Source organism: Helicoverpa zea, chromosome 22, assembly GCF_022581195.2.
Source record: "Helicoverpa zea isolate HzStark_Cry1AcR chromosome 22, ilHelZeax1.1, whole genome shotgun sequence".
NCBI lineage: Eukaryota > Metazoa > Arthropoda > Insecta > Lepidoptera > Noctuidae > Helicoverpa > Helicoverpa zea.
The window spans coordinates 2,742,238-2,761,682 of record NC_061473.1 but is presented as its reverse complement, the minus strand read 5'-3'; the positions used below and the strand labels follow the sequence as shown (position 1 = coordinate 2,761,682).

The window sequence follows — 19,445 nt, the reverse complement described above, 5'->3', positions numbered from 1 at the left end:
GTACAATAAATGGGTGGTCTATGATTGCAAGTATATATTTACACAAATACTCTAAATATTTCACTACAATAACTTCGTCTGCTCAATAAAAATTGAATACAATTTTTCTACTCCCACGCGAAATTCTGACTTTTCAACCGTTATTGCGTAAAGTAACGATATAATGGAAGATTTATATTTATTGTTTGTAGAAACATTTGAATTTATAGCTGCTCTTCAAACTAATATAGGTCAATGAACTGGGCTAGCTGAGTACATAAAATTTGAAGCTTCATTACGTTTAGTACACGCAACTTTTAAATTACAACCGAAATGAATTATGAGTAATTCAGTGAGTAACTGTTCCAGTATTTAGTTTACTTTCTTTTAATTAATATTGTTTGATTTAGTGGTATTTCGAGTTTATTGATCATGAAGCTAAGGCACATCTATCCTCTTTACTACGTCCCGCCATGCTGTTGGTAAAATGTTAATCTTGTTGTACCAAAACTTTGGTTTCGTTAAATGCATTTTGGAATTCATAGTCAAGCTTAATAATGAAGATCAGTTCAAATGTCTCACCAAATACTACATGATGTTCTAATTTTGACACTCAACTGTTACAGAACACGAGTAGCTTTTTCACATGAATTATTAAGATGTTGTCAGTAACATCCTCTTAAAATCTGCAACAACATGAATGGGTAACAAATCAATGTTACTGATGTAACATATTTGTCTCAAACAGACGTTAGGATTCTGCTGTCTATTCTAAAATCGCACTTGTACCAACGTGTTAAAGTTTAAAATAAAAACTGTTGAACTAAGGTAGGCGTTCGATTGTGTTGCTAATCTCCTGACAAGGTAAACATCATTTTTTAGTTGGGAAGCGCTAATTATGTTAGTAGTGTGGTATTATGTGATTTATTGCTAGCAAATATTTAGTGTGTTTTTTTAACATGTCGATAGATTTGGTTAACATGTAGGATAGAATTCCGCAAGGCGCTATTTTGGGGCCACTAAATAGGTATTTTCGAAAATGCGATTGATTCTTCTACGAGTATTTTTTTTTGTTATTTCTTTCACATTCTGGAAATATGTAGTAAATTATAAAGTGTAGAAGCGTTAGTTGTGTCATTAAGTATACATCGGCCTATCTTAACAATGTTTACGTGTAAGAATCTAATAAACAGATAGCGCTTTCTTCTTCACGCTCTGTTTACGAAGAAAATGTTTATTTTTATACACAATTTTATACATCAATTGATTTCTGGATCAATAGTGATTAAGTTGAGAAAATGAGCAGTGTTTTGGAAACTTCGACACGAACTTATTAATATTTATAATGGAAGGGAAGGAAGGAAGTACTTTATACGCACCTGTCAGTATGCAAGACAAATAATTATTGTAATGGCTGGTTCAACAGTTAGTAATTAAGCTGTTATTGTCAGGAACTTGATTATCACGATAACCAATTTACTCCTCAATAATAATCATTATTCACTAATTAATACTCGAATGACGTGTATCTTGGCCAGAGTTAATTTTAATTAAAGCAATAAATTTTAAAAGAAAATCTGGTTTAGCAAGTTCGTATATAAGCATGAAATTAATCAATGTACCTGATCGATTCGAGGAAAATAACTATAGAAACGAAGTATCTAAAATTATCAATGCACTAGGATCTGTAGCAGAATACTGATGTTCCACTGCCATTGATTAAAACTAACGTAAACACAGAATACACTGTCCATTCATTCAAACAGAACGGATAATATAAATAGACGAAGTGTATCCCGATCGATACGCGAAATATTTATAGAAATGCGAAATCTCAAACCACTGTTGCTTGGATTTTCTTCCAAAGTCGCGTTTACATAAGTTTTACCAATTTCTCTACGAATTTGCGTTGTTGTATGAAAGATCTCTCTTTTTGGAGTCGTACGTTTTTTGTATGTATGTATGTATATTTTTATCCGTCATACAAGGCCCCAAAAGGTCAATCCTGAACTGACTTCTTTAACCTTTCAAAATGTTATTTACGGTATTCTACATATGCGATTATCTTCTATAACATCATCATTAACGTATGTTAGATAATCATTTGTAATCCTGAAATTGCTATTCATAATAAAGATTAAGACGTTTCAAAGTGCAATGTCCTTTATCACTACTGCCCACATGTAATCCTCCATGTTTTGTTATGTCCAACTATAGGTCTCAAAATAGATACATTGCTTCCGCTCCTCATAACGTCCGTACTTTCCACTGATCTTTATTACTCCTTCACGGCTGTTTCCAATATTCAATCTATCTACTGTTTGGGCTACTAGAGTTAGGAACTTGACGTTGCTTGTAAAGGGTCAATGTCAAAATTCTATCTCTAGATAGCAAATGGGAATAGCCGTGGGTGATGCATTTCTAGTCTTACTTTTTATTACCAGTACGAGTATGGTATACGTCATACTTACTGAACCAACTTTGACGAATGAGCTGTCAATCATGTGTCAGAATATTTTATTACTGTCGTCGTGTATTTCGACAGCCGGATTGAATAGTTTTGATACTTTTGGTTTTAATCGTTTTGGAGTTCTTATTTTAGTTTGATCAGATTTATAAGCAAAGTTTTGCAATGTTAATTTGGTCATTTAAAGTTATGATACACCTTTTGCGAACTGCTATACGTCTCTTAGTGTATTTCATAGTCGATTCTCTTTGGAATAGACATTATTTTTATGGTACCGTCCATGTTGAGATCTTAGTTTATAAATACTTCTTATGTTCTTCGTAAAGAAGTAGTCTTGGCATTGTCCTCTCTTTCCTAACGCCGTTCATCAGAACAGTGTAATGTGTCATTACTTAACACCAGTTTATTTTTACTTCTTACGATACACCTCAGTCATATACTCATGCAACTATAAATATAGAACTTACTAAAGTGGATACCGCTCGTCTCAATAAATATTTACTTTAGTACTAATCTATGAGTTAAAATAAACTATCAATATGTTTATATGCTGTGTAAGATGATGGATTTTTAGTAATCTTTTTTTTTATAACGTTTTAGTCAGCTTTGATTGATGATCTCTTATTGTGGATAGCTGCCAAAATTGAAAATGGTTTTTGTAGATTTTTCTGGAAATATATGCCTATTCATATTTGGATTTGAATCGCGTCATTCTTTATTTCATTCTGAAGTTCAAATACTCGATATAAAGTCAGACATGTCTATGAAGTTGAGTACGCGTAGATTGCAACACTGTAGAAGTTCATCTAGTTTTAAATTCTTGCAATCTCTCCTAACAGGATCTTCCGTAACTTTACCTGGTCCAGTTGGCCCTAATGTGAAAACTAAAATTACTTCAGAGACTTCCTTTGTAGATTATGAACTTCCTACATATTGAATTTATGCAATTCTAGTAAATAGTTCATCGGGAACAAGAAGATTTTACTTAAAAGGAGGATATTGAATTTTGTGTTAGTAAAAAAAATCTCAATTAACTTATTAATCCTGTTAATACTGTATTCACATGCAAGGTTTCATCCAAATCCTTACAAAGAAAGATTCTTCAACTTTCATAATAATAGCCATTAGGTACCATTGTTCCAAAGATTGACATTTACATGACAGTTCAATTAGCAAATAATAACTGAACTTGACATCCAAAATGACTCACAGCTGTTCTTTATGTCCGTAGTATGTTAGGACTAGAGACATCCCACCTGAAAACTATCGATAAATGTTCCGTGGTGTATTAGGACTGATACATAACTCACACACATGAAAACCATTGATGTAGACGTCTACACAATCCCTAGCTAGACTTGTTTTTATACGAGTATCTATAGCTTTTATATCGTATTGTATCGACATTTTGCCATCGTGTGTGGGTGAACAAACTACAATACCACGTAGTTTTAAATCTTTATTATGTTCAACGTCGCCTACACTCAGTACCTCTGTTACATCGCTTTTCAAATCCTGTAGTTGTATTATGAAGTGTTCAAGTGATTCAGTTTCGATCGTGAGACAGAGATGGAGTTATACTGAATGTATGGTATTATCTCTTTCTTGCACTTCTATGTGGAATAGTCTCGTCCTGATCATTTTCTTTACTGACACTGGTTGTTTCTTGTTCTATATCGATGATTTCATCTTTATTACTTTGGAGGCTTGATAAGATACTTAACTGTCATCATTACATTGCATTTATTTATGTAGAACTGAATTTGTAATTAAATGTATAAATGTTTAATTATTTTCAAAAAAGATCAAGTTATTCTTCTACTGAAACGATATTGTAGATATACGTTTTCATGTAATCCGTATGTATTTAGTTGTTTCCTCGAAGAAACATCTGTTCACACGCTGCAACGCGAAAGTGTTGGTATGCGTTATGCACTATTAAACAAGACTGCAGTATTTTATTTACTATCGCATACATAATCCGGTCAGTATGTACTGTTTATGTACGTACATATGTGCACAATTTGTACAGTCAACTTCAGGTCAGTGGTAACAGTTTTATAGGAAAATCGTACTTATTACTATTGAGTTAAGGTACATGACAGTTACAACTAATGTGCAGTTTACTGTACTACGGGAAGCAACCGTGTACACTACGCTTGAGAGGGGACGAAATTTTGTCTCCTTGAAACGGAGCATGACCCGAATCGGCGTAATATGTTGTGATCCATTTGATGTTAAATAGATACAAATATATACACATTATCGCTGACATAATGCCAATAAATATTAGCTGTTAACGTAAACAGACAATGTAATATCAGTAACAATTACTAAATACACCACATTGTTTCCAAAATACGTGTCATAGTGTCAAGATTACCCGGGCGTCGCACCGGCGCGGTCGGCTGCGCGCGCATCGACCTCAAATTTTCCTCCGTAGTATTGAATCGTCCAGTCACTTTTCCTAACCTCAAAATCGACCCAAACAGCTGTTTCGTAATTCCTTATGAAACAACACACGTAATTAATGAAAATTACCGCACGGACAATCACACGGGACGTCTAGACGCTTCGGATGCCATTACGAAATGGTTCAAATTTAGAATTCGGCGATATTTTTTTTCAATTTACGGTTTTCTTGGCTTTCATTCAGTTTCCAGCCAGCCGGGTTCGCGGATAGCTGTATTTTTAAATTGGCTTGCGATTGTTAAATTATAAAAACTCTTTTGTTGTTGAAACAGAAATATTGTTTATAAAACTTGTGCTATTTTCTTTAGGTATATTGTAGGTTAATTTCGTTAGTCATGATAATAGTTTATGTAAATGTTATAATATGAAGTGCAGTGTACATTGTAAGACATGTATGTGCTAAGTGAACCTTATAAATAATATACTATAGTGTTGTGTTGTAAATTGTGTTAAAATGGAGGAGGACTACGAGTATGACTTCGCGTACGAGTGCCGGGTTGGTATCCTACTATGTTGGTTTATTGCGTCGAATATTTGTGATTTGGACCAATGTTTGATCCAATGCGGACAATGCATTAAACGCACGTGACTGCGCATCTTCGAATACTTATACAAACATGTATGACTGACCTGCCTTGATACTTTTGACATAACAGCACAACTAATAGCTGAAAAATCAACAACATATGAGTCGCAAATTAAAACAAGTTGCCAATACATTCTGAAACGGTAAAACCATTTATCAGCCAATTAAACTGGTGAAAAAGTGGGTCGCTACATTTTACACATTCACCAATAATTTTGGTCTTTTCGACAGAATTTTTCGACTGTATTGGCCCGTCCTACAAATAATACCAGTTAAATCGTCGATGCCTTATATGAAAAACTCGATGTTTTGCAACACTAACTTACTTTTGTGAGGTCAATGACCCCGGTCGAACCATCGGTGTTTCGCAGCCAGTTTTTGCAGCAAAATGTCTCGCCGGCTCTATTTCAGTGACTATAGAATAAAATTGTTTAAATGCATCGATACTATTTATCATTTATTTTGTAAAGATTACAATAATTCGAAGCTATATGTATAATTTAGTAATCTCTATATATCTTTCGTAAATCTTAATCCTACTTAAGACAAAAGTTTTCCTTTTTCGGATCAAAGGACCACTTTCAAATAGACGTCATAAAGGACTAAATAAAGTATAAGAAATAATAAAGCAATGTTATTTTTATAACAGTTTACATAAACGTAATCATTAGATCGAGAAAATATATTAATAAACTGAATGAGACATTATCAATTCTCATTATGAACGGCCAATTGGTTTATCTGTCATCGTTTAGATATCATCAATTTTTTTTCGACTAAATATCTCTCGCAAGAGTAGTGTTTTTGTCTATTTGTCATGTTAAACTAATTTTATTATGAGTTATGACAAGTGTAAAATTATGAACGACTTAAATGACAAAACCGCTTGCTTATTTATAAGACTAATCGTCTATTGTTATGTGAATAGATCTGTTATACGATAGATCGTTTCAAACAAATATCAGTCATTAATATTTTATGTGCAAATATAAAATAAAGTTTATGTTCATTTGTCATTATAAAATCACCATTATTATCTTAGGTCATGAAGAAATAACTACAAACCTATAGATATACATTTGACGTTTGACAGTTAATTTGACGTTTAATTTTTTAATTTTCAGCGTCTCGTTGAGGCGATGGCGCCTCGATCGGCGCGGTCATTCCGCCAGGAGTTCAATATGCAAGACTTGACCACTGAACATACTTATACTTCGCATTATACCACAGAAAAGTAAGTAATCTATGTATATAACTAGTTCGTATGTGATTCAGTTTATAACTAACGGTAGATTTTTCGAATTTTTGAATGCAGCAATAAATTGGTAGATATTATGTGACATTTATTGCTATAAATTAGCACAATTTGATAAGATACTGTTAGTTAGCATTTCCTGTTCAAAACATTTATTTTTTCGTTAGATAAACGTCATTGAGATGACAAGATGTATTAATTAGTAATAATAAAGACTAATCAAGCTTTCCTCCTAAAACCAGATACGTCAGAACGTCACACTCAACCGAGCTAGACGGTCAACCAGTTATAAAATCCATGACCAATGGCAAATTAAATTCACCTAATTACACAACGAAAACAATCATAACAGAAGATGACAGACCTGACGTAAGAAAACTAAAACGAGTCCACAGAATGTATGAAGGACCAAACATTATTGAATCTAAAGGTATATTGCATCCCGAGACTAGAGAAATACTCACAGTCGGTCAAGCAATCAGTATGAGAATACTTGATGTTCGAACGGGAAGATTGCTATCAGCCCCCGACACAAGACAGACAATGACTATTGAACAAGCAGCCCAAGAAGGTCTCATAGACCCTAAACTGGCTGCACGGTTAACAGGACCGTGCGGTATGACAGAAGACGGAAACGAAGTCACATTATTAGAAGCTATACAGAGAGAATTATATGATGCGGAACAAGGACTATCAGATCCTGCAGAGAAGAGAATCAAGGTAACTGTTGAAGGCGAACAGTCATCACAAGGAATGAGTATCTCGGATGCATTGAATCGAGGACAAGTTGATTTACAAAGAGGTCTATACAGACTACCAAATGGAAGCTACATAACTATTGCCGAAGCCTATCAAAGAGGATACCTCATTTATAACGAGATTATCAAAATAAAATCGAGTGCTTTGTGTCTGTCTGACGCAATTAGTCAAGATTTAGTTGATAATAGCGGTTGGATTTTGGATAGGAATTCGGGCGATAGATACCAAATTGACATTGCTATTCAAAATGAACTTATTAATCCTAATATTAGGGAAGTAGTTGATCCTAAAAATGATACTAAAGTAACGCTTGCTGAAGCGATAGAGAAGAATATTATCAATACTAAACATTCTAAATACATTCATACAGTAACTAAAGAAAAACTTACTTTCAAAGACGCGGCAATCAAGCGGTATATTTGCAAACCCATGACACTCAAAGACGTCTGTGACAACAATCTTATGACCAACGATGGTAAGATTCTATCTCCTGCTAATCGGGCTCCTTTGAACATCCTTGAAGCTATTTCAGCAGGCGTTCTAGATAGCGATAACGTAAAATGCATCACAAATACAACGACAGGCGGTCTCTTAACGCTGTCGGAGGCTTTAGGCGCAAAAATAATTTTACATGACAATAAATTCCGCGATAACCTTACAGGAGAAATATGTACTATTCCTGAGGCAGTAGACCGTGGGCTCATAACTTCTGTTTCTCAAAGATCCATTTTCGATATAGACGGTTTCAAAGATCCAAAAACAGGAGAATTCGTATCCTTCAACATTGCTCTAAGCAAAGGCAATCTCAAATACGTAAACGGTGAGACTTTCCTTAAATCTGAAACTGGAGACTGGGTATTCTTAGAAGACTGCACTAAGGTGTCTTTAGTTAGGGCTGAAGTTTTAGAAATGTTTAATCGTAAGATAGGCGTGTATGAGAATGGTAAGGAATTGTCAGTTTTAGATGCAGTTTTCAAAAATGTTCTAGATCCAAAGACTGGTCATTTGTTAGACTCAACAACCAAAAGGCCTATTCCTTTCAACAAAGCTGTAGAAATAAATATGATTACTCCCGAAGGCGCGGCTTTACTAAATTCGCTTCTTAATATTACACTTACTTTACAAACTGTTACCAAGACAGTTAAGCGCTATGTAACAGTAACTAATACAAGTGCTACGCAGAGATCTGAAACAATAATCACGTTCGCAGAGGCGATAAGACGTGGACTTATTGATGAAAATACACAAACCTTTACTGATCCTACCACTGGAACAGTGTTCCCAATACAACAAGCCTTAGACGAAGGCTTGCTAGGAGTCGAAAAGAACGAACCACGCGTTGTCCATATATCTGATCGTGTTAGCAAGAAGGATTTGGTACCCGGCCAAGTAGTCGAACTTAAAATTACGAAAAAGTCGTATATCAAAGATTTACCACCAAGTCCTGAAGGTAAAGTGCAAAGAGATAGTAGTAGGCCAGAAACTGTTAAAAGCCCTGACTTTGCCATTCACGAAATGCAACCGCGCGAGGGTATGGTACAAGAAATTAGGACAGTTACTTCAAAATCGGTCGTTAGTGAACCTACGGTTACTTCTATGACTATTAAAAAGAACACAATAGAGTTACCACGCGGTGGTTGGACATTAAAGGAAGCTATTCAACAAAATCTGTTTGACCCAACTACCGGTATGTTTATTATTCCTGGCACAGACAGAGTTTTAGATCTGGAGGAGGCTATTAAGATTAATATTGTCAACGGTGACTCTGCAAATGTAGTAGATCCCAAATCTAGAAAAGAAGTTCCACTTTACCGAGCTTTAGAGTCACGTATAATCGATAGTACAGGTCATTACAAACATAAAACTGAAATTATCACAATGAAAGAGGCAATCGAACGTAGGTTCATTACTTTCATTCAATTAACTTCAACAACACATTCACAAAAAGTTATTACTATAACGTCAGTAGCGGGCATGCCTGACAAGATGGAAATATCTGAAATGTATGATACTCCGTCTCATGAAACTATTTCCGAAGATCAATCTGCCTTAGAACCTGTTCAGGTTACACCTGGAGTCATCTTTGATCCCGCCACTGCTTTAGTTATTTCCACCTCGTCAGGTGTATCTGAAAACGTTTTAGAAGCAGTAGACCGCGGAATACTGCCAGCAAATAGTGTCAAAGTAATTGAACCTCAATCGGGTAGGCCAATATCACTAAAACAAGCCGTTGATAAAGGTATTGTCAATCCAAAAACAGGTGAATATACGGACAAGACAGGGAAGAGAATAACTCTAGTTGATGCAGCTAAAATAGGTCTGGTAGCTGTGGTTGGAGCACCTTTAGTTGCAGCATCTAAAGTTATTCAAGTGGTTAAAAGTACGATGGTTGTGGACCCTCAAACAGGTGAAAATCTGCCAATGGAAGTCGCTTATGAAAGAGGTTTAGTAGATCCAATAACATACAAAAAATACGAGGAATCAATTAGGGATAGAACTCCTGACATGGAGGTAACTGAAGAAGTTAAGACTTCTAGTACCAGTATTGTGACCTATTCACAAGTTACCACGACAAAAACATTACCATCTGAAACTACCATAACAGTTGTAGTAGATCCAAAAACTGGGGAGAAGCTACCCATTGACGTAGCGTACGAAAGAGGCCTCATTGACCCAGTATCATACAAAAAATATGAACTGTCGATAAAAGAAAAATCTCCTGATTTTGAACAAAGATTAATTAGTTCACCAAGCTCTAGTGGCGTTACGTTCACACAAGTATCCAGTGTTACTACCCCAGACAAAATGGTCACTATGGTTGTTGACCCCAAAACGGGTGAGCAGCTTCCTATTGAAGTTGCATATGAAAAGGGAATTCTAGATCCTATTACATACAAAATATACCAAGATGCTGTTGCTATTAAACAGCAAGAAGTCCAACCTGTAACAGGTAAAACTGTTCCGGGTACAAGCACAGTTACAATCTCTCAAGTAAGCAAGCCCGTATCCGTCGGTGCGGCAGTTTCTGAGGGATTCATTACTGTGGAATCAATTCAAAATAGTCTTTCTGCAGATAATAGAAGAGTTATTGAATCTCCTACAACCACTGATAAAACGAAAACAAAACCAACTGATGTGGTCCAAATCATCAAGTCTACAATTAGTACTAAGCCTAAGTATAAAGTTAACATTGGCAGGGAGCAAACGCCTGAAGCTCAGGTCTTAGAAAAACCAGTAGTGTTACAAAAACTTAGGAAACATGTCGTTACTCCTCTCGAGGCTGTCGAACAGGGATTGGTAGATAAAGAAACAGCTAAAATTCTAGAATCTGTAAGAGTGTACAAGGATGAAAGTGGTTCACCTATTACACTTGAAATAGCAATAGAGAAAGGTATTATTGATGAAAACAAAGGCAAAATTGTGGATCCAGTTCGAGGTGATGTTCTTACCATAAAGGAGGCCATAAAGAGAGGTATTTTGGATATTGAGGGTCAGGATGAAGTATTGATCCCGTTAGCTAGGAGTCTAACTATTCCAGAAGTTCTGGAGCAGGGACTTCTTGATCCAGTAACGGGCAAAATAGTTCATCCTGAAACTGGAAGCCTCTTAACTTTAAGGGAAGCTATCATTTGCGACATTGTAGATCCTTTATCTAGCATTACTCTTGCGCCTGGAAAGAAGATCACATTGGCGGAAGCCGTTGAAAGGAATATTATAGATAATGACAAGAATGTCGTTAAAACAAGTGATGGACCACTCGATTTCGTATCAGCAGTAAACGCGCAGGTGTTCTCTGATTCTGAAATCAAGCCCATCATTGATATTCCGCCAGCAGCCATGACACTAAATATTGCGATCAAGAAGAACCTTATAAATCCACATACAGGAGAGATGAAACATCCTCTAACAGGAGAAATGACGCCTGTGGGCGATGCTGTTAAGAAAGACCTGATCATGGCCATTCCTTACCCTCAAACATCAGAGACCATAACGCTGGAGGAAGCTCTTGATAAAGGAGCTGTAAACCTCAAACAAGCTACATTTACTGATCCCAAGTCTAAAGAAGTCATTCCATTGGATAAGGCTTTAGAAAAAGGTCTTCTAGCTGTCAAACCTATGACAGATATGCAAGCAACTGGTATTATAACCACTACTACTGAAACGTTTACGTCTCAGCACACAGTCACGACTAAAATGATCGAACTTCTTGCTGATTACGTTCTCGTGAGCTCAAACGAGGTTCAAAATACCAAGACTGGAGAAATAATATCTATTGATGAGGCTCGCCGCCAAGGTATTATTCGAGATGAACAAACAAGCAAGGAACAATTTACGACTAATGATACGAACTTCAGTTTTGAAGATGCACTTAATCTCGGATACATTAACATCGAAACAGGTACATTTACACACCCTAAGACTGGTGAAACGGTAACGATTTCTGAAGCCGTTACCACTGGGCTATTAAATACTGAAGTTCCATCAGAATCAGGAAAATCAAGTCCAAAGAAGCAAGTTTTAGAAATGTTGGACCTAAATGAGGCATTTGAGCTCCTCTTTGATGAGAAAACGCAGAAGTTTAGAGATCCAAAGTCACCAAACAAAGTGCTCACATTTAAAGAAGCACTTGACAAGAAAATTATTAACCCTGATTCTGTTATTTACAATGTTGAAGCTGGAAAGCCAGTAACTTTGAAAGAAGCGCTTAATTCGGGATTAATTGACAAGAAGACAGGAAAATTGAAAGAACCTAAAACAGGCAAGTCCCTTGATATTAAAAACGCTGCAAAGATGGGATTAATTGCTGTTGTCGCGGCTCCAGTATTAGCTGGAATGGCTGTTGTACAAGGAGCTAAGTCAGTTACCAGCAAGATAATGCAGCCTAAACAAGAACAAGCTGTTGAGTCTTCCAGTCGTATTGTTACCTCAGAAAAGACCACAGTATATGAACCAGTTGGACATGACAAAGACAAGAAATCATCGGATAAGGATAAGAGACCAATTGTTTCTGATGTTCACAAACCTGGAAAAGTGGATGATAAACCACAAAAATCATCACCACAAACACCAACAGCAGCAGAACAAACACCGATAACTGTTAGTAAGACTGTAACTGTCACAAAAAAACCTGATGCATACGACATTCAAGAAGAATTAGTTGCAAGTCAGGATACTACCGTAACTGAAAATGTGGTTATCGAAAAAACTACCATTGTTACCAGTAAAGATGAAAAGCCTGAAGATGAACGCTTGAAACAAAAACCAAAATCGATTAAAGAAGCTAAACCCGACCAGCCGAGCACCGATCTTGTCACCGAGCAGACAACTGTAACTGAGGTTCTTAAAAAACCTAAAGAACTCGTTCCTAAAGATGTCGATACTACGAAGGGTAAACATATTGCTGAAAAGCCTAGTCCGACAGTGGATATGGAACACGTAGTGTTTGAAGAGAAACCAGTGATTCAAGAATTCACAGAACGCACTGCTGAAGGTGAAGAAGTAGTTACTGTGACAAAAACTACTGTAACTAAAACCATTTATGATACAGCAGAAGAAGCTGTACCAAGTGATAAGCAAGATCAATCACCTACCAGCTTGCCTCAGCCAGGCAAAGAAAGAACACCAACTAGTGAAAGTAAAACTGTTGTCCAAGAAAAGACCACTGTTGTGACTAGCGCTCCTGAGCAAACTACAGTTAAACCCGCCGATACACAAATATTACCATCACAACGACCAGAAGACTTGAGTTCAAAGCCTGGTTACAGCTTTACGAAATTCGATGATGGCCCGACCATCGAAGAAATCCATGAGGTAACTCCCGATGGAAAAGAAATTACCAGAATAGTTAAAACAACGGTATCCAAGTCAGAGCCTACTGAGTTTATTACTGAACATAGTAGTACTGTGATAACTTCCTCATCCTCCACATTTACCACCGTCGAAATAACACAAAATGAATCATCTTCATACCAAGTAGTTACTGAAGAAACAAGTGGACCTCAGGACTACACAGAAACCGTTATACAAGAATATCAGGTCACGGAAGCGCCAGATGAACCTGATGATGTTCAAGCAACAAGACAATACAAAGTGTCACCACCTAGTGAAAAAGAGGAAGGAACTGACAAAGACAGTGCACTTCCCAAAGGTGTATTACCAACTGACAAAGTCAAAGAAGTTACAGAACCTAAAGAAAAACCTGCTAAGATACAGAAAGATCTTGAACCTGAGAAGCCTGTAGAAGTCGCTCCGGGTGTAATTTACGACCCCAACACTTCAGTTGTTATTTCTGCCAAGGAAGGGGTCGCTGATAATTTACTGGAAGCTGTAAATAAGGGAATAGTACCCGCAGATACTGTTAAGGTTGTTGAACCAAAGACGGGTAAAGAAATTACTTTAAAAGAAGCTATTAAAAAGGGTGTTGTTGACAGCAAAACCGGAGAGATTAAAGATAAATCTGGTAAAAAGATTAGTATTGGCGATGCAGCTAAGATAGGTTTGATAGCCGTAGTCGGTGCACCTATATTAGCTGCTGCTAAAGTAGTCCAAGTAGTAAAGAACGCTGTCGTAGTTGATCCTAAAACAGGCGAAAAGCTTCCATTAGATGAAGCACGTGAGAAAGGTCTTGTCGATCCTGATACTTATAAGAAGTATGAGCAATTGATCAAGACAACTACTCCTGAAGAAATAACAACTGTAAGCTATGATGTGACTACTACTCAAGGGCCAACAGAAGTTACTTACACAGAGACTATCATTCAACATGGTACTGTCACCACGACACATACTATTCAAGAACTTAGCAGTCAAACAACTGAGTCTCCCACAACAGTCATCTCTGAAATTACAACTTCTACCGTCCCTGAACAGAAAATGATTGGAGTAGGTAAAACAACACCAATCATTACTGTTAATGATGGTAAATCTGTTTCTGCTATGCTTATCGATGCTGAACGACAGCCTCTGAGAGTAATTGAAGAGATCACGGAACAAAATGTAACAAAAGAAAAATCTGAACCTATCAAACCCCTTTACGAAAACATACAACTAATTGACGCTATTGCACAAGGTAAAATTGAACCTAAAGTTTGCAGAATTATCATTAACGGTGTTGAGTCGCCACTCACAGTACAGGACTCTTTAGAACAGGAACAAATTAGTAGGTTCGCTCCAGTTGATGTAATATCTAAAAACTGCGTAGTAGTCAAAGAGCTTAAACCTAGTTACTCTGTAGCTATTTCTCAAAGACTGACTCCGGAAGAGCTGTCTGAAATGGGAGTATATGACATAGAAAAACAGGTATTCTTGAATCCAGAAACTGGTGCTAAAATTACTTTCGAAGAACTTGTTTACGGTTTACAGATTTTCGACCCAGAAACTCTCTTAGTAAAAGATTTAGGTTCTAAATCTGACGATTACATCTCCTTTGATGAAGCTATTGCTAGACCCATTATCGATAAAACAACAGGGCATATGGTTAATCCTAAGACTGGTAAACGCGTACCTTTCCTAGAATGCGTACAATTAGGGTGGATAGTTGAAAAACCAGAGGACGTCTCTATTCCAGAACAGGTTACCATTGAATCAGCATTAGAACAAGGTCTGTACAACGCGAAAACGGGTGAGATTAAGGACGTCAATACCGGAGCATTAGTGCCGATAGGACAAGCCATTGAAAAGGGATTAGTCGACCAGGAATCTCTACTCATTAAGGTACCCCGTACTAATGAAATAATTTCTCTGTCAGACGCTATTGAACGTAACATCATTGAAATTCACGAGGGTGTTATAACCATCGTGGAAACACGTGAAATTATCGAAATATCTGTTGCTATACAGCGCGGTTTTATCACTGTTATTCGTAGACCCATTTCCATCGAAGCGGTCATTGAGAATGATATGTATGAACCTAAAACAGGTAAAATTAAGGACAAAGTAACTGAACAATTAGTTAGTGTCGGGGATGCAGTAGATAGGAATATCGTACATCCAACCATTTCAGAAATTAAAGATACTGCTTTAGAGAAATTCGTTCCTCTTTCTGAAGCTCTTGATACTAAATTAATTGATCCTGAAACAGGCAAAATCAAGGACAAAAAGACTGGTAAAGACATTCCATTAGACGATGCATTAAAGAAGGGATTAGTTGCCACCAAAGCGGTGACCTTCTCTCTGTTTGATATTATAGAATTAGGATATTATTCACCCGAAACCGGAAAAGTTATGAACCCTAGAACTGGCCAATTTATTACATTGAAGGACGCCATACAAGATAAACTTGTAGATCCTTCTGAGGTTAAGATCAAAGATGATAAATCTGAAGCAGTTGTGCCATTTGATAAAGCAGTCAAGTCGGGTCTTATTGATTTAGAAAAGGGTGTTATTACTTCCCCACTATGTAATCTCAAAGATGCTTGCGATAAAGGATACTTGCTCAGTGACAAAAAGCCTTGGTCACTACAAGAAGGTCTTGTGCAAGGCTTCTACGACCCAGAAACAGGTCTTCTCACTATAAATGACGTTACCATGACTCTTGAAGACGCAATTAAGATTGGTAACATCAACCCCGAAGCTCTGACTGTAAGGAACTCTGTTACTGGAGAAATTATATCATTAGCGGATGCCATTAAAGTAGGTATTGTTGACTCTAAAGAAGGTAAAGTTAGAGATCCCATTTACGGTGACAAGATTTCCCTCACGGACGCTTCAGAGCGAGGTTTGATTGTGCCTGCTAAACGTAAACTTAGCTTACCAGAAGCAGTCTTTAAAGGCTTTTACGATCCTAAAACCGGCAAATTCTCGAACCCTCTAAGCAAAGAAAAAATACCTACCGATAGGGCTATTAAGAAACGTTTGATTGATCCGCAGTCTACATTAGTTCACGCTGCTGGTAAAGTAATTCCATTCGAATTTGCAGTGGATAGAGGTATCGTTGATAGTAGGACCGGCACCATCAGGTTAGGTGACGAGAATATTGATTTCCGCGAAGCCTTCGAAAGGGGAATACTTGTTGAGGTACGCAAACCAATGTCTCTCATAGAAGCACTTGAAAAGGGTGTTTACAATGAAATTACCGGACTTTTCATGGACCCGCAGAGTGGCAAAAAATATACTTTAGTGGAAGCCATCAAAATGGGCTTAGTCGATGCTCATTCTGTTCACATCTTAGACAACAGGCTAGGCAAATGGGATAAGATTACTTTACCAGAATCTTTAGAAACCGGGGTTATTGATGATCAGACTGGTAAGATTAGAAATATTAACAGCGACAACGAAGAGATCAGTCTCCGTAAAGCATTCGAAATAGGTTTGTTAGTAGATAGCAAGGCGCCTATCAGTCTTCAACGTGCCTTACACCAAGGCCTTTACGATGACAGTACCGGTAAAATCATCGATCCCGCAACGAATCGTAAGATTACCTTGCATGAGGCTATTAGGAGATCTATCATCAGTCCAAAATATCTTTGCTATTTCGACAAGAAATCTGAAAAACCTTTGTCGCTAGGTGATTGTTGTCGCAGCGAGATAATCGACAGGAGAAGTGGCAAATTCCATGAGCCAGGTTCCGATGTCGCCATCTCACTGTCTGAAGCAATGAGCTTAGGTCTTATTGTAGATATTGAAAGCGCAGGATTCACTCTATATGAAGCTTTAGCTATGAATATGTACAGTATCAACGAACTTGCATTTATACATCCCGTTTCCGAAAGACCAATCACTCTTAAGACGGCTATAGCTGAGGAACTCATTAACCCTGAGACCTCACTTGTAAAACATATTCCAAGCAGTAAATATATCAAACTAACCGAAGCTATTGAAAGTGGCATTATTGATGACGAGAACAGCATTTATATCTTACCAAACGGCAATCAAATTAATCTTCTTGACGCTAAGCATCGCGGCCTGATAGTAACAACTAAGAAGAATCTGAGCCTCGAAGAGATTATTAGAAACGGTCTCTTCAGAGCTGATAACGGTAAGATTGTTGATCCTAGCACCAACGAATTTATCGATATAAACAAAGCTATTGAAATTAACCTACTCAACCCTGATCTTACCGTAGTTAAAGATAACTTCACCAACAAATTCAAGCCCCTTCCAAATGCCATTCAACAAGGCGATGTAGACGTCAGTAAGGGCAGAGTTATTGATACAAAGGCGAAGAAAACGTATAGTTTAGATATCGCTTTTGACAAAGGTCTTCTCGTGACCGTTATCCAACCTATCACGTCTCAGACAGCTAAGAAACATGTCACAGAGTCGTTAGCCTCTAAAGAGCCGACTCTTAGAGAATTCACATTAGACGAAGCTATAAAATACGAATTTATCGATCCCGAAACAGCTGTCATTAAAGACCCTCATAAGAATAAATACATTCCATTAAAATTAGGCATCACTGAGGGCATTATCGATAAAAACGCGAAGGGCTCATTCGATACACAGAATAGGTCCCGTACACTTTGTTTCGTCTTTGAAAACGGTTTGATTGTGTACGTCCGCGAACCTCTAACGTTTGAGCAAGCGATCGAAGAAGGTCACTTGAACATCGCTACCGCTCGCTTTACGGATCCACATTCCAACGAAGTGCTTACAATTCGAGACGCGGCCGCTTTAGGCTACATAGACCCAGACACAGCGCTCATAAAAGATAATCTCAAGAAAAGGCTAGTCAAACTCCCTGAGGCATTCCGTAAAGGCCTTATGGACGCCGAAAAGGGCAACATACTAGACACAGAGACCTCTAAACTGAACACCTTAACGGCCGCCATTGAAAGTGGGCTCCTCATGACTCCTAAGAAGAGCTTCAGCTTAATTGAAACCTTGAACTTCGGTATATACAATCCTACCACCGGAGCTCTCAATGATCCATTCATTACGACCAGCGTGATGGACAGGAAGAGGTTGAACTTAGGCGAAGCGATCGCTCAAGGAATCGTAGACCCGTCAAGCACTGTCGTTAAAGAACCCGAGACAGGAAAGATAATGCCATTGGTACAGGCGATGGAACAGAAACTAGTTGATCCCGTCGAAGGCAGGCTCACCATAGATCCAGTTAAATCTATCAGTCTGGACTTAGTCAAAGCTCTGAAGAAGGGCTACTTGCTGCCAGCAGAAACAAGGGTGAGTTACTTTCATTTCGCTTTTGTCTTTGTGCTTCTATCGAGCAGAGGTGTTGCTTTACATCTTCCTATTTCCATTCTTAGAAGGTGATCTCTATCTAAGCGTTTGGCTTAAACCATGGCATGGCACGACCACCGGACTTTTAGTGTCGACTTTCGGGGTTGTTGAGCAAAACTAGTCACAGTTTTTATGTATATTGTGGCCCACACATATTGTCAAACAGACAACATGATAGATGTTTAAATAAATAGATATTTTTCTTTGAGAGTAGTGACAGCACTTATACATACTATATTATTCACTTACATTTTTGATTCCAGTAAGGTTAGCTTTCCACTTCTTAGACGAGAAATTCAGCTTAAGACGTAGTGTAAAACTTCAGTGCCTTGTGTTGTCCTTAAACGCTTATATTAGGTTAGAGCGCTCGTCAATCGCTGGTTTTTCTCTGAAGAACTAGCGATTGCGATGTGTGCTTACCACCCATTGTACTAAGGCTCGATGTATGTTGTTTTTTATTTCCAGCCGTTGCCTGCGATGCTAAAGAACCCTTTTGAGCTAAATCGTGAATGCTTGCCTGTGAGGGATCATATTAACGACGATATAAAGAACCATCACCGTTTCGCCAAATACCTAACCTCCCATTCACATTGTGCTAAGAATTTGAGGTCGCGATGGTGGGTTCGAGGGGCCCATTCGACCAATCAGCTTTATTATGTTCGCTTCCATTAAAAACCAGTGTACTATGACTGCTGGTCCGTTCCGTTTTAGATTTTCCTAAAGTTCGATTCCGAACGATATACTCATTC

The 19,445-nt window shown here is 37.6% G+C and overlaps 1 protein-coding gene across 35 annotated transcripts in view; it reads left to right on the top strand.

Moving 5' to 3' along the window:
• Window positions 1-19,445, top strand: part of LOC124641568 (microtubule-actin cross-linking factor 1) — a 319,179-nt gene that overhangs the window by 235,452 nt on the left and 64,282 nt on the right. For 30 of the 35 annotated variants that reach the window (XM_047179691.1, XM_047179684.1, XM_047179688.1 and 27 more), the window contains 2 exons: window positions 6,629-6,738; window positions 7,002-18,639. The exons of 4 other annotated variants lie outside the window; for them this stretch is intronic. In XM_047179691.1, coding sequence (XP_047035647.1) covers window positions 6,629-6,738; window positions 7,002-18,639 — 11,748 coding nt within the window. Of the gene's footprint in view, window positions 1-5,266; window positions 5,415-6,628; window positions 6,739-7,001; window positions 18,640-19,445 lie in introns of those variants that run through there. One more of the 35 variants, XM_047179700.1, reaches the window with a different exon arrangement.